General features: G+C 45.4%; 1 protein-coding gene across 4 annotated transcripts in view; it reads right to left on the bottom strand.

Moving 5' to 3' along the window:
• Positions 1 to 10621: 10621 nt before the first annotated feature.
• Positions 10622 to 16026, bottom strand: part of SHLD2 (shieldin complex subunit 2) — an 87915-nt gene continuing 82510 nt past the window's right edge. For all 4 annotated transcript variants that reach the window (XM_059397964.1, XM_059397963.1, XM_059397965.1 and 1 more), the window contains 2 exons: positions 12779 to 12894; positions 10622 to 10941 (listed from right to left, as the gene is read on the bottom strand). In XM_059397964.1, coding sequence (XP_059253947.1) covers positions 10742 to 10941; positions 12779 to 12894 — 316 coding nt within the window. In that variant the 3' untranslated portion in view covers positions 10622 to 10741. The remainder of the gene's footprint in view (positions 10942 to 12778; positions 12895 to 16026) is intronic.

The following is a 16026-nucleotide window of genomic DNA, read 5'->3' as shown; positions in this document are numbered from 1 at the left end:
GGATTGGCTTGTCAATTGCCACACCAAAAAAGTGTTTGAGTTTGACTGGATTTTGATGGAGTACATAGGCCAGTTTGGGACCCATTTTCTATCCCTACAATATTGAAACTTCCATCCATTAACATGGTATGTCCCTCCGTTTCCTTTGGCTGATCTCTCCTTACCTCCAGTTTTTAATGGTATTGATATTATTCATTTCAATCCCACACATATCTTACACCTAGCAAGACATTGCTATTATTATTATGTTCAGTCAATTCCCACCTATATTCAGTCACAGAGTTGCTCTTTCTTTTGCTTTTCATTCTTTCCTCCGTTTCTGGGATTCTGAGATCGTGTTCCTCCTACTTGAAGAACTCTTTTTAGTATTTCTTTTAGTGCACAACTGTTCACAGCAAATTTTCTTGGTTTTTGATTAGAAATGTCTATTTCAAGTTCATTTTTAAAGGATTTGGGGGGGATAGAATTCTAGGCTGACCTTTTCTGTCAAGAGTTTTTAAATGGTGTTCATTATCTTCTTACTTCCATCATTGCTGTTGACAAGTGAGTTATCATCTTTTGTTTCTCCTTGGAAAGTAATGCATCTCCCTCTCCTTCCCACCCTTAGCTGCTTTTAATATTTTCTCTTTATCTTTGGTTATCAGGAATTTGAGTATGGTATACCTCCAGGCAATTTTCCTTTTATTTATCTACCTTGGGAGTAGCAAACCTCCGTAAGTTTTGGAAAATTCTCAGCCCATACTTCTTCATATACGATTTCTGCCCCTTCTTCCTCTCCTCTTCTGAGACTCCAATTACATACCTGTTAGCTCTCCCGGCAGCTCCTGCAGGACTCTTAGGCACTGGGCTGCCTTTTCCACTCCCTGCCTTCTTCCATTTTACTAAATCTTTCTTCTGCTGTGTCTAATTGTAGTTAACCTATATGCTGAGTGCTTAATTTCAATTACTGCATTCTTTCAATTTTAAATTTCCATTTGATGCTTTGTGATCAATTCCCACTCTCTGATGAAAGTCTCTGGTTTGTCAGTCATACCAATACCTGTGACATCAATGGGTCAGTTTTACTGTGTGTGTTTCCCTCTTTGGTTCTGTCACTTGGAATGTTTGACAATATATTGTCCAGCACTGACCATTGTGATAAATTACGGGTGCCCCAGAAGACGGTACTCCTTCGGAGAGGGCTTACTATATCCTCTGGCTGACAGAATGGGGAGAGGTCACCTGAATCCAGTGCAGTAGTGAACTAACTGGAGTCTGGGTTGCAGGGTTTTTTGCTTTTGTTTTTGCATTTAAGAGAGGGCACGAGTTGGGTGGGGTGGTGGGAAGCAGATGGAAAGGGAGAGGGAAATCTTAAGTAGACTCCACACTCAACACGGAGTCTGACACAGGGCTCGATCCCACAGTCCTGAGGTCATGACATGAGCCAAAATCATGACCCGAGTCAGTTGCTTTACCAACTGAGCTACCTTGGTGCCCGTGGGTTGCAGTTGTTGTAAGGTTCTATGACCACCTCTATGACCACCTGTAAGGTTCTATGACTACACCCCATTTTTAGGGTGTAGTCTTCTAAGGGTACCATTTCAATCACCAAATGAGGTTCTGGTGTGTTTACTAGACTCCTCTTCCTTAGTGGGTCATAAACTCCAATTTTTATCTCCTCGGTGTCATGGTATTACGAAAAAAGAAAGCAAGAGAGAGAGAGAAAGGAAGAGAGAGAGAGGAGGAAAGCCCTGCCATCTTCCATGAGCTTTCTGCATAAATTAATTCATAACTTCATAATCAGCAAATGCCTCAAAGGGAAAAACCCTAAGTGTCAGAATTACTCTTCTATCCCTTTTCTGTTCAACCTCTTACCTCTTTAGTCCCAGCTGCTTTGGCAACCTCAATCTCCAATTTTTTGTCTTGTCTCTCCAACTCCAGCCACTCTGCTGCCTTTACTCTCTCTAAGCCTCAGCCCTCTGCCCAAAAGGCCAGCCCCTTAATGAGAATCAATGCATTGCCTGAAGGAATAAAGTGGTTCACAGAATGTCAGCTCACCTCCTTGTGTTTTCCTCCTTCAGAGATCATGGCTTGTCAGCTTGTCGATTTGGGAGCTCTCCAGTGACTTGAAAAGAGGTTTTCTGTATTTTATTCAGCTTTTCTAGTCATTTATCGGCACGAACATCCCTCTACCCAACACAGTAAAGTAACATTTTTCTCAGAATTCCCAAAAAAAAGAATTCTCAGCAAAGACTGATTTTATACAAGGTATTGGATTACACGATTCGTTGGAAGGCTGGTGAAGCCAGGAGGAGAAAATTGCTTGTGTCATCTGTTTTTGCGATGATCGCATGTAACAAACATTCACAACATCTCAGAGTTGTACTGAAATGAGCATTTTCTTCTCATACATCTATGGCCAGCTGAGTGTGAGCCCGTCGAGATCAGGCAAGCCACTTTCAAACAGAGGGTCTGGAAGGGTTCAGGTCCTCACCCAGGCCCACTCTGCATTTGTTCATTCTGAGCACAAGCTGGAAGGGCAGCAGCTGGTTGGGGGGGGGGGGGGTGTCTTTCCAAAGAGAAGGCAAAAGGGCAAGCAGAGCTCCACTCTCTGCTGGGTTTACTTAATATCTCATTGACTGAGCCCTGCTGTGTGGCCAAGTTCAAAATCAAGGGGCAGGGAGGCAAACTATGCCTTTTTATGAGAGGAACTGCAAGCTGCATGGCAGTGGACATAGCTGCAGGGAGGGGTGGAGAATTGGGGTGGTCATTCAGTGCACTTCAGTGATGTGTTGTAGAGATGGGGACCTCCGGGGGCCTGTGTGTGGCTGTGCAAGGCTCTCTGAGATGAGGAGACCTCAGGACTGGGCATCTGCCACCAGGCCTCAGAGCCGCTGCTGTCCACTGCTTCCCTCTAGTGATGAGTGCCCAGAACTTGCACAGCCACTTGCCAGGTAACTTTTTTTTCACTGTGGAATTCCAGATTACTGTGAGAGCCTGGAGCATGCTGCTGGCCAAAGTAGGAGAGTCCAAGGCAGAAAAGGATGATTTTTACCCTCTTTCTGCTGTCGAGTCTCACCCAATTATCTCACATTTGGCAAACTCAACCTGGAACACTGTTCATAGGAGAGTCTAGGAAATCTAATTTCCAGACAATGTAATATAGACCTTTAAAGGCGATGGGGATGGTGCTGCGTCCCGCCCCCCCCCCCGGGGGGGTAAACTGGGGTCGGGGAATCTTAGGTAAGAGATGGCAGATCTAGGAGGCTCTTGAAGTACCCACATGAGTCCTCCAGCTCATAACTGTATTGGTCAAGGAGGATGTCCCCTGCCCCTTAGGCGGCCTCCTGGTTGGGCTCCTTCCCTGCCCCTACTAGGTTGAGCAGAAACCTCTGTTCACAAGTTGGGGGAGTGTGGAAGCACAAGGTAGGAGAAATAGGAAAATTGTGCTCCATGCCCTTCTCCGGTTGCAGCCTTCAAGGGGCATGAGCAAGCGTGAGGGTGGGGGTGAAGGGGGAGCTTAAATTTTCAATGAAGTTGCAAGTTCAGACTACACAACATTGGACATTTTAAGTGCTGAACACAATGTGCTTTCGTAAGTAGAAGTTACAGGAAAAATTTACTGCAACCTAAGAGTGATCAAAAAAGTCATGCACTCTGCCCTAGATTTTATCCAAAGGGCAGGGAGAAGCAACCTGCCAACCAGGTTTGAATGGGTCACTGGAAAAAGGGGGAAAAAAAAAAAAAAAAGATGAAGTAGTTTGCTGATTATATTCCATAAGCCAGGCTCTTTCAATGTAATGGATGTATTTCTTAATTGAATTTAGTATGCTATTATGGAGACAGATCATAATATCTGCCTCTTGTTTTTTTCCTATTTTAAGTATAGAATCGTTGGCCCAGGTCACTCCTCCCCTCCCTGCATGAAGCTTTATTTCAAGTAGCATGATTCTCAAAGTGGGGTGACTGTTAAGATGGGGTGCAGGGAACTAGCCCTTGGGAAATAGCCTAGGGCTTTAAACCTCAGCTTGTCACATCCACACAGCAGCCCACGAGGAGCTCCCCCATGTTCAGAAAGGATGAAAGTGAGCATGGGGGGGGGGGGATCATTTCTCAGGGCTCCAGAGCCAGGAGGTGGTGGAGCTGGAATTGCAAGCAGATCGCAGATGTCCAAAATGGTATCACGGCTACATACTGCCAGAGGGACCTCAAAAAAGCCGTAGGGAACACCAAGTGCCGTTACACTACCACCACGGGCCGTGGGAAAGGCCCTTCACATGCGCAGTCGACAAGCCGCTTCTGTCTGGGCACCGTTAGCGGCCTGTGGGGCCGTCCTCGTGTCCACCCCCCCCCCCCCCTGCCCGCTTCCCTCCCTCTCCCCCTTCCTTCTCCCTCCTTCCTTCCTCCTTTGCTCCCTCTCCCACCCTTCGGATTGTGTAAATTATGTGTTTATCTCCACTGCTGATAAAGTGTAATCCTGAAAGTGACCAGATTTGATTCTTGTCTTCCTATTGTTTTTGATAATCTGCTTTTATTGGTTTGCTGACTGACTGACCTGATATGACAAACTTCCAGAAGGCAGATGATGCAAGCTAGACAGTGGGAGCCCTGGAGCAGATGGGAGGGAGGGGGGAGCTCTGGTGTCCATGTCAGGAGGGTCATGGGAACATGACCAGACCGGGATGCAAAGTGGCCGGGGAGCCGCGAGTCCGGGACGTGTGGCAGGGGCACACCGCCATCCAGTGTCCCCACACCCGCGGCGTGACTAATGTGCCGCCACTGAAAAAGCAAGGAAAGCGCCCACCTCCTGCAGCGTGTCTCCAGCGCCCTCTGGTGTTCAGCCGCGTACTCATGCAGAGCATGTATTAAGGACGGATTTGGAGCCCCGAGGAAATTGTTAACTGGTAAACCAGCCTCACCAGACTCTTTTCTTGCGCCCCCTCCCAAGCACGTCTCTCCCTCCCCACCAAAATAACCACTAACCTGTTTTTTGTGGAAATCACTTCTTTGCTTTTACTACGTAACCATGCAGCCTTAAATGCCATAGCCTTTTTTTGTTTTGTTACAAAGCTCATATAGGGAACTAGAAAGGAAGCACTATTTTGTATTTGGCTTCTTTGACGCCACACGATGAATCGAGATTCATTATACATTGTGGGAGGAGGGAGGGGTTTAAACCAGAAGTAGAGTTGCTGGATCCTAGGGTTTGCATATCTCCCCATTTAGTAGATAAAGCCAAACTGTTCTCCAAAGTCCATGTTCCAAGTTCACATTCTCACCAGAAGTGTATGAGTTCCCATTGCTGTTCCCATTGCTCTACATCCTTGTCTACACTTGGTATCATCAGTCTTTTTATTATAGTCATTCTTTATAGTATGGAGAGCTATCCCTCATGGGTTTAATTTGTACTCCCCTAATGGCAAAGGAGGCTGAACCTGTTTTGTATGTTACTTGGTCATTCCGATCTCTTCCTTTGTGAAGGGCTTGTTCATGTTCTTAACCACTTTTCTATTGGGTTGTGGTTTTCTTATTGATTTGTAGAAATTCATTTCAATTAGTTATACTACAACTGTTTTCTCCCATTGTTTATTTAAATTACCAATATATTTGCAGTTGATTTCCTCCTATTTTTATGGCTCTCGGTTGATAAATAGAAGTTTTTCATTTTAATGTAGTCAAACGAAGCAATCTTTTTGTGTCCTCTTTTTAAGAAGCACTTCTGTAGGAGCGCGGACAATACGGACTCCATCTTTGGCCCTCCATCTTGTTCGTGTCCACACAATGACCTCTCTCGGACTACGTGTTCGAAGCCCTAGGTTAATGTATGCCCTGACCGGAATGTGAGAAGGCCTGTTCTTGTCTCTGCTAAAGTTGTTTAGATAATTAATAGAGATAACATAGTTCCTAACCACCCCACCTCCCATTCCCGCACACTGTTGGCGCCACAAGGTCCGGTCAGTGTTAGACCCTTTGACTTAACTAAGGTGCTCCCTGAACATCCCCTCACTGTATAAAATTTGTGGACTTAGGTCTGGGCTTTGGGGAGAATAGCTGTGCAGCTATTGGCACCATCCTAACTCCCACATCAGTAAGTCAGCCTGAATAAAACTGTGCAAACTGTACAGAGTGGCCGGTTTTATTTTCTGGTCTCAAAGTGCCTTCTCAGTTTGGAGGACACTTTACTCTCCCTCCTCCATCTTCTCACACTTTCCACACCTCCAGATCATGAAGACATTCTTCTATACTATTTTCAAGAAGCTCAATTATTTTGCCTTTCACATTTAAGTATCTAGAAGCTACTTGAAATAGAAGCTTGTATAAGTTATAACACTGGATTTGAGTTTCTTACTTTTTTTCCCATATTGGATATTGAATTATCCAAGCACCATTTATTGAAAAGATTATCCGTTTCTCCATTAGTCTGCTACAGTACCAAGGAAATAAATCAAGCATCGTGTACGTTTGAGTCTGTTTCTGGGCTCCTTCTGCTACATAAGTAAATTTGCCTATCTTTATACTAATACCATCATGTCTTAATTACTCATGTGTAATGTCAACATCTGCTTGGCTAAGTCTCGGTCTGGTTCTTCTTCAAGAGTGTCGACTATATGGGCATGTGGCATTTCCATGTAAATTTTAGAATCAGCTTGCTAAGTCCCTCCCATCTCCCAAAGAGGAAGGCTGTTGTGACTTTGGTTGAAATTGCCTAGAGTCTAGAAGTCAACTCAGGGAGGGATGCCTGGGTGGCTTAGTGGGCTAAATAAAGCCTCTGCCTTCCGCTCAGGTCATGATCCCAGATCCCAGATCCCATGAGGATACAGGCTCCCCGCAGAATTACTGGGATCCTCATACACGGCTTATGTGTGAAGTTGTACAACTCCGGAGCACTCTTTGGCAGTTTCTTTTGAAGTGAAATAGATACCCTATAAGCCAGCAATCTCAGTCACAGGAATTTACCCCCAACCCCGTAGCCAAATCTGAAAACATATGTCCACAACTGGACTGGCAAAAAAGATGTTCATAGCAACTACTCATAACAGCCCCAAACTAGAAACAACCCAAATGACCTTGGATCGTAAAATAGATAATATATTCCTACACTGGCATATTACTCACCAATAAGAAGACAAACTAGGGGTGCCTGGGTGGCTCAGTGGGTTAAAGCCTCTGTCATGGGCTCGGATCATGATCCTGGGGACCTGGGATCAAGCCCTGCATCGGGCTCTCTGCTCAGCAGGGAGCCTGCATCCCCCCCCCCCGCTCTGTCTGCCTCTCTGCCTACTTGTGATCTCTCTCTGTCAAATAAATAAAATGTTAAAAAAAAAAAAAAATGAACTACCGAGTCACATAAAAATCTGGATGAATCTCAAAAACACTGTTGTGAGGAAAGCAAGTCACAAAGGAATATAAACCATACGATTTTACTTACCTGACATTCAAGAGCAGATAAAACTAATCTATGGGGACAGATATCAGAAAAGTGGTTTCCTAGCATGGGTGGGGATTGACAGGAAGTGGAAATGAGCGAAACTTTTAGAGAGATGGAAACCTAAAATTTTTGATTGGGGTATTGGCTACATGAATGCATGTATTTGTCAAAATTCAGTAAGCTGTATATTTAAGATCTGTGCATTTTTTCTTTGTATAAATCTTAATTTTAACTCCAGGAAAAACAATCTGATTGGCCCAGCTTGAGTCAGGTAACCTGCTGTCTGTGAGTAATCAGTTTTTGCCAAGGAATCAAACCAAACATAGACGCGGCCCAGAGAAGGGGTAGGGTTGTGGGCTCCGCTGCCGCCCCATGAAGAACCGGGTGGTAGTTTCTGTGATCAAAACCGTATTACCTTTTCCTATATTTGTAAGAAATCTTTTTAATATGGGGAATTAGTATTTTTCAGGAATTAGGGAAATTTTCCTAGTACTTCCATCAGATAAAAACAAGCATAAAGGAGAAGGTAAAACCAGGCCCCAATCCCCCAACCCAGGGTAATCACTACACCATTTTGGTCAGAGTCTTCCACATGGTATGATCACAATGTTACATAACTTGAATTGTACTACACACATTATGTAAATAAGGACAATCCCTCAGCTTATCTGCTGTCTGGCTATGTGGAGAATTTGCACTGTGTATCTGAGCAGGGAGTGAAGTGTGTCAAAGAGAGAAGGCAGGATGAGGAGAAGGGCTGACATCTGGAGGGAGTGGAGCAGTGGCAAAGACCAGGCAGGAGCTTGATCTCCCCTGACGAGAAACCATGCAGATGCTGCGTGAGGAGGAGAAGCCTTCCAAAGAACTCAAGCGCGTGTTCTAGAAAGAGCAGCATTGGGTGCCTACTGCACAGAAGGCACTGGCGGTCAGGACCACCCCAAGAAGGGACCACAGTGGGAGCCAGTTTGTCATGAAACCATTGTCCCTGGTTCTGCTTTCCTCCCTGCCCCCAGTCCCTGCAGGAGCTGGGCCTCCGGGGATGGGGAAGAGACTGGGGAGAAGTTGTCTCACTGTCAGTTCATGCCCTCCTGCAGCCCCAGAAAGCTGAGTGGGAGCCAAGGGAAACCGGGCTGTCCCTCCCCCTCCACTTGGAAGCAGACGGCTCACCCTTAGCAAATGTATTCCTTAAGTGGATGGAGTTAACTTCCCGATAACAAACCCAGTTTAAGACCCTCAAAGACAGAATAACAAGTAATTGACAAACCTCCCCCTCACCTATTTCTTACCCTACTGGCCTTAAAACAGGAAACACAAACACTTTATTCTAATTGTTCTGATCTGTGAACCATGTTTCATCATCTAGAGACCCTCCAGGATGCAAATTCATCATTTAAAATCAAAGACATAGGGATGGGATATTTTCTGTTTCATTCTATATCGTTCTGAGAAACTAGAGATATTTTCTTCTAAGAAAGCCATGTTGTCACCTATTCAGGTGAACCTACATTAATGGAAGACTAGCTGTAAACAACTTAAGACGGGAGAATCTGTCCCTCTCAGCTGAACTGTCAGACAAAAAATGAGATTTACCGGGGCGCCTGGGTGGCTCAGTGGGTTAAGCCTCTGCCTTCAGCTCAGGTCATGATCCCAGGGTCCTGGCATCAAGCCCCATATCAGGCTCTCTGCTCAGCAGGGAGCCTTCTTCCCCCTCTCTCTCTGCCTACCTCTCTGCCTACTTGTGATCTCACTCCCTCTGTCAAATAAATAAATGAAATCCTGAAAAGAAAGAAAGAAAGAAAGAAAGAAAGAAAGAAAGAAAGAAAGAAAGAAAGAAAGAAAGATGAGATTTACCTAAAATGTCTGCCATTGGATTGCCAGACATAGGACTGTTGGATTGGCTGACATTCTTAGACTCCTAGGCTCCTCAATGGAGTTTTATAAAAATCTGTGGAGTATGTTAAATATACTTACCTGTACATCTAGGATAAGGAGTACACCTGGGAGTGATGGCAATTTGTTTAAATTAAATACATGGTAATTTCCTCAGGACAGAGGGAAGTTATTTTCAGCCCAAATAAGGGTTCCTAGAAAAATGGGTTAACCTACGCCCTACATACTAGAAACTGTGAAGAGATACTGGCGGGACCTGCTGTTCTTTGTCTCACTTGAAATGGCTTAGAGGCTTCTACCCAAAAGTGTGTGAAGGCCCTCTATTCCAGCAGGCTGTGTTTTGGTTGATAAAAGGACTAGACCTCATCTTGGGGGCAAAGTGAAGGAAGGCAAGTTTAAGAGGACAGCACTCTCCGTGGGCTTACACAGACTGGGCAGTAATTTATATCAGAATTCCAGATTTGCTTCTACTGTGCTTAGAGTTGAAAGAGCATAGCTTAGAAGACATCACCTCTTGAGATTCATCAGCCATCACATGAGTTATCTGGGAGAGCCAACCATTTTGTTCTTTAAGTACAACACGGGGACAACTTTTTCCCCACTCACCTTACTGGGTGTTGGATAAAACCTCAGGAGTCATTTGATTTAATCTCTTCCTTCCCCAGGAATTAACTCACCAAGTAGAATGCTTGTTTCCCCCACACCCATTTTTGGTCAAGGATCCTTCTCAGGATATACAAACTAACCCACTGCTTCTAGAGTTACAATTGAGGAAATCAGTTCACACTGATAGTCTATTAAAGGAAAAGCACTGGAGGCACTTGGGTGGCTCAGTGTCTTGGGGCCTCCTCCTTCCACGGAGGTCATGGTCTGGGGGTTCTGGGATCGAGCCCCGCATCGGGATCGCTGCTCCACCAGGCGCCTGCTTCCCCCCGCCCCTCTCTCTGCCTGCCTCTCTGCCTACTTGTGGTCTCTGTCAGGTAAATAGATAATATCTTTAAAAATATATATTTTTAAAAAGGCGGGGTGGGGGGGAGCACTGAGAGTTTGTGAGCATGGCAGAAGAGCAACTCTTGAGAAATGTCTGTGTGTTCAGTCCTTCACAGAGCGCTGGAACGGAGCGGGGACCTAGAGAGTGAACCTGTAATTCCCAGGGAACATTAGGTTTGCGATTTAATTAATGCCAAGAAGTGCATTTGACTCGGGAATGTGCAAAATGCAGACATAGACTTGATCTGGGACCTATTGCCTTTATTGCCAGACCCTTCCTCTAGAAGCAGGAAAGGAAAAGACCAAACAACAGACAGAAAACCTCACAGAACGTTCCTAGAAAAAAAGTTTTAATTTATATATTTAACACCATTCTCTTTACAAAAATACGGGTAGAGCCCTGTCATTCCTGGAATGTCTTCCTGGAAGTACCGGCGGTTTCCCCATCGGGTCTCAGAGGAGGGCACTGGGCCCCGGCTCTCCACTGTTGGGATACAAATCCAGCAGCGAGAACTCCAGCTGCAGCGGGCAGCTGTTTTCATCCAACACGAAGAGGCTGTGCAGCTTCAGCACGCAAGGGGCGCCGCCGCCCGCCAGCAGCGAGTGCAGCAGATCCGCAGCCACGGCACGGAAGGTGACCTCCGAGGGAGGCGCTGGGGAACACAGAAACACACTCGCTCTTAGGCTCCCTGCCCAGATGCCAGAAATGCACACAGCCAAGGGGTCGTCCTGCCTTGGTTCTTGAGCCCCAGACCCGCCGGAAATTTCCCTGTCTATCCCCTCTCTTTCCAGTCACAGGTGCTGAAGATGCTCTAGAATGAGGGCCCGCGATGCCCACTGATTGAGGACAGGCTGCTCGGACCGGTGGCATTTCCTATTATGACACAGCTCTTGGCTTCTATAAACAACAGAGGAAAGAACTGACACTGACATCTTCCTGAGTCAAGCCTGACTCAGAAAGAGCGCATCCACGTCAGAAAAGCCATCTCATTTATCCAGTCGACAGCCCCTGTCCGCTATCTAGTTTATATAACAGAACCCTGACTTAGTTACTTAATACCAAATCTTGATAATATAAAAATACTGAAATTACAGAGAGATATCACTGTATTTTTGCACTTGTCTTATAGCTTCCTTTTATTTTATTTTATTTTATTTTATTTTAGGACATTAAGTCCAGTTCCTGAGCAGGGTGCTAGATGCTAGGCTGTCCAGGCACGACCAACCATGCTCAAACTACACTTGTTCCCCGGCCAACACCACCAGCCCCTCTTGGATTGCCTCTACCGACTCCCAGGCAGCCAGTCACATATTTTTGGCAGTGAGAGAATTCTCTTATTACAATACTCAAAGCTTTCATATTCTTCACTTAGATAAGCTAAAAAAAAATCAAGATTAGAGATAATTTGAATGGTCTGAAGACCATTTTATAACTGGTGCCCACATTTTCACTTAAGTTTGCGATTTAATTAATGCCAAGAAGTGCATTTGACTCGGGAATGTGCAAAATGCAGACATAGACTTGATCTGGGAATGGTCCTTCTCTGGGAAATGGAGGCTGATATTGTGCCAAAGTAAAAAGGCAAAACTGAAAATACAACAAAGAATACCAAGAGAAGGAACGGAACAGCCAAAAGAATAAAAAGTAATAAAGACAGTGAATAAAAAACAGTTAGGATGTGAAAAGCTGGAAAGAACATGGCTCCAACCTTAACAATTATTAGAAAAACTGAAGACACTTCAAAGTCACAATTTATGGAGCCTCTAGGACAGCCGAGGTAGTGAGGCAGCCAAGCCAGAGGGAAACGAGAGAGGAAGGAGGAGACCACAGGATTATTGCAGTGAGCCGTGAAAGAAGACACGTGCACCCAACAGGCAAGAAGGAAGAATGTGCTACAACTTTTCATGACTCGCTAAAAGCCAAGTGTGGGCCAGTGTCTCAGGTAAGGGGGGACTGCACCCTCGTCCCCACCAGGTGCTCACACACTTGGATCTAGGGCAGGACACAGAGAAAGCTTCCAACAACGGTGAAGTCTGGAAAAGCGGAGAAGCTGCCACAAGGGAAAACACAAAACACCATTCAGGGCTCCTCTAAGGAATGAGAGCCTTAAACTGAGAGAGGAAGGTGGGTAAATCCTATTGCCCAGGGCTGACGGTAGAGGAAAGAGAAAAGAAAAATCCCTCTATCCCTAGGGGAGGGGCAGGAAGCTCCCCATCCAGAGCATAAGTGGTGTCCTACTGCTGGGAGAGGCGAGGACCGCACAAGACCCACCCCCCCACCCCCCCCCACCACCACCAGGGATACAAGGCAGAACATAGCTGTCACAGCAGGTGAAGAGCAAGACTTACCTTCCGCCTTCATATTTTTTGTTCCACTCAAGCTAAATTATCCCTCTGCTTTTGCACAGACAGAAAAAAACCCTTAATTTACAGTATTCTTTCTGTTCCAATAAACTGTCGACGCCCCCGAAATGAGTGCTGCTATCTTACCTATAACTCTGTTGAGCCAGTCAGGAGAAATGTTGAAAAGAATCTTCTCCATCAGCTTGGATCCTACGTGGATGCAAACCTCATGTATTCCATCAGCTACGGTCATTACAGCTGGCCTACAAAACAGTAATAACACAGGACCTTAAATAACATGTTCAAATTAAAGGAATGTTTAAGTACAATGTAATTTCAAAGAGCACTGGGTTTCCAAGCAGGGTTCACTTTAATTCCTAAAACAACTCTAGGGCATTCTGAAACACAAAGAAAGCCCCCCTTTTTTTTAAGAGTTTCAAATGATTAATTATTAAATTTGATTTATTCCATATTCATTTTAAAATTTCAGATACTAAGAAAAGAAAACATATTTTTACACCGTTGTCTATATTATTTTTAGAAACATAAATAAAGATCATAATCACAGTATTTCACAGTCACAATTTCAAGTTCTTTTTCCCCACTGGATTTTTCCCTATCAAAACCAGACTGTTTTGTGGGTCAATCAGCAGGGAACTAGATAAATAATTTTCAGTGTGGGCTATGGTGGAGTACTATGTGGCTGCTAAAAAGGCTGATGAAGGTTTATAAGTGCTATTAGGGAAGGCCGGCCATCATGTACTCCACAGAACAAACAATATGAATAACAAAATGGGCAGTATTCTATCTACATATTTTTAAAGAAAGGGATATATATGTGCTGGTGTGGACATGATAAATTACTAGAAGAATATACAAAAACCTCCCATCAGCAAGGAAGTAGCCGCGATGGTGGAGGACAGATGGGGAAGAATTTCCGGCTTCATATCTTCCTCTACAGGTTGCATTTTTTTTTTAAGGTTTTATTTATTTATTTGTCAGAAAGAGAGAGAGAGAGAGAGCGAGCATGCACATAGGCAGACAGAGTGGAAGGCAGAGGCAGAGGGAGAAGCAGGCTCCCTGCGGAGCAAGGAGCCCGATGTGGGACTCGATCCCAGGACGCTGGGATCATGACCTGAGCCGAAGGCAGCTGCTTAACCAACTGAGCCACCCAGGCGTCCCTACAGGTTGCATTTTTAACCAGGCTCATATTACCTCTTTCAAAGATTAATTGTTAAAAATAAGTTGAGAAGAGATTTTTTTTTTTTTTAACTTGAGAGAGAGAGAGAGGGAGAAAGAGTATAAAGTTGAGAGTGTGCAAGGAGGGAGCAAAGGGAGAGCGACAAGCTGACTCGGAGCTGAGGAGGAAACCCAATGCAGGGCTCAATCCCAGGAGATCATGACCTGAGCTGAAACCAAGAGTCAGACGCTCCGCCAGCTGAACCACCCAGGGGCCCCAGGAACAGATTTTAGAAACAGACTCATTAATATAGAGGAATTAACAGTTCGAACAACAGTACTGATTTTCCCTCAAAAAAAATCTACTTGCCCTTTCACCCACATGATGATGCTAGGTCTTTCCTCTCTTTCACTCTACACTTTCCCCATGCTCTCTCTCTTCCTCCATTCTTTATTTCGACAAACACATACTCAATATGTACTTCGTGCCAAGCACCGTGCTAAGCACTAGGTGCACACTAGCAGACAAGACAGATCTGGTTCCTTCCCTCCAGGATCATAAGAGTTTAATGGGACAAAAAGACAATAAGCGGGGCGCCTGGGTGGCTCAGTGGGTTAAGCCTCTGCCTTCAGCTCGGGTCATGATCTCAGGGTCCTGGGATTGAGTCCCGCATCGGGCTCTCTGCTCAGCAGGGAGCCCACTTCCCTCTCTCTCTGCCTGTCTCTCTGCCTACTTGTGATCTCTGTCAAATAAATAAATAAAATCTTAAAAAATAAATTTGTACACAAATCTTCACAGTAATATCATTCATAACAGCCAAAATGTGGGACCAGACCAAATGCTGGGATGGAGGGAGGGAGGAAGTGATTGCTAAGGTGATAGAAGCGATGGGTGATGGGTGATGGGTGATGGGTGATGAAAGTGTCTCTAAAAATGGACTGTGGGGTCGTGGCATAAGCCTGTGAATACACTAACACCATGGATCATACATTCTAGATGGGTTTGTTTGAATTCTAGCCCAGTAAAGATGTTTTTTAGAGAAGACATCAAACAACTAGACAAGTACCAATTGCAGCGAGTACACACATGGTGCTGGGTTAAGTCGGCCCCGGTAATGAGGTGTCATTTAAACTAAGACATGGGGCGGATGGAGGGAAGAACACGCAAGAAAGCTTAAGGACAGAAACATCGGGTGTCCAAGGAACTGAATGAAGGCCGAGGGTGAGGGGAGAGGTGGGCACAGAGAGAGGGAAAGCATGGCAGCAGAGTGAAGGGAACCCACCCGGAGGTGTTTAGGTCAGGCCGTGATCACCCGTCAGCTGTGCAGAGCATCCGCGGAAGTGGGCCAAGGCCGAAGGAGGCCTGGTAAGACCGAGCAGCAGCCACGACCAGGTCCACGTGCTTCAGGACCAGCAGGTGCTGCCTTCCCGTTCTGGTTTTGAGATAACTGGGGTTTTGGCAAGGCCAGGTAACCAGAATGTCACATGACCTGCAATGTATGGGGACCCTAACCGTAAGACACTGTCCTGCCTGAGATGTCACTAGTGCCCCTGAGGTTGAGGAGCAGTGGAGATGGGAAGAAGTGGGTGGATTTGTGATGCGGTTTTGGATGAAATTCCTAGGACTTGCCAGTAGATTGGACATGGTGGGTAAGGAAGAAGGGATGATTCAAGTCTATGTGCAGGTGTCTAGGTGAATAGGGGAGCCGGTGAGACCATGCACTGGGAAGTAAGAAACTGGGAAGAACCCAGTTTGATATAGACAGGAAAAATAAGGGAGCCAATCTTGGGTATTTTTAGTGTGGGTTGCCTGAAACACATTCAAGTGAGTAAGTGAGTATCTGGATATTGGGGCTTGGAGGAGAAAACCAGGGTGGAGAAGCTGCCGAGAGTCACCAGTACATGGGAATCCTTTGAAGGCGGGAATGAGACTTAAATCTTGGAGCTAAGGTTGCCACCAGAAAATCAATTCCAAGTCACAAACAAGCAACACCCAGCATGACTGACCCACTCACAGTATGGGACTGTCATCCCATACGAATGCTCACTATGTATTTCATAAGAGTTTCTGAGTACAAGCAGCATGTTACATCAACCAGCATAACATCCACAGTACGAAGTATCGGGTGAACATATGTGGATACCTAACTCGACTGTGTGGGTCTTTCAAAACTAGGTAGTCAAAGGGGTGCCTGGGTGGCTCAGTGGGTTAAGCC

This window comes from Mustela nigripes, chromosome 4 (genome assembly GCF_022355385.1).
Source record: "Mustela nigripes isolate SB6536 chromosome 4, MUSNIG.SB6536, whole genome shotgun sequence".
Classification (NCBI taxonomy): Eukaryota; Metazoa; Chordata; class Mammalia; order Carnivora; family Mustelidae; genus Mustela; species Mustela nigripes.
Note: the sequence above shows the minus strand (reverse complement) of the source record. Positions and strands in the feature narration are given on the sequence as shown.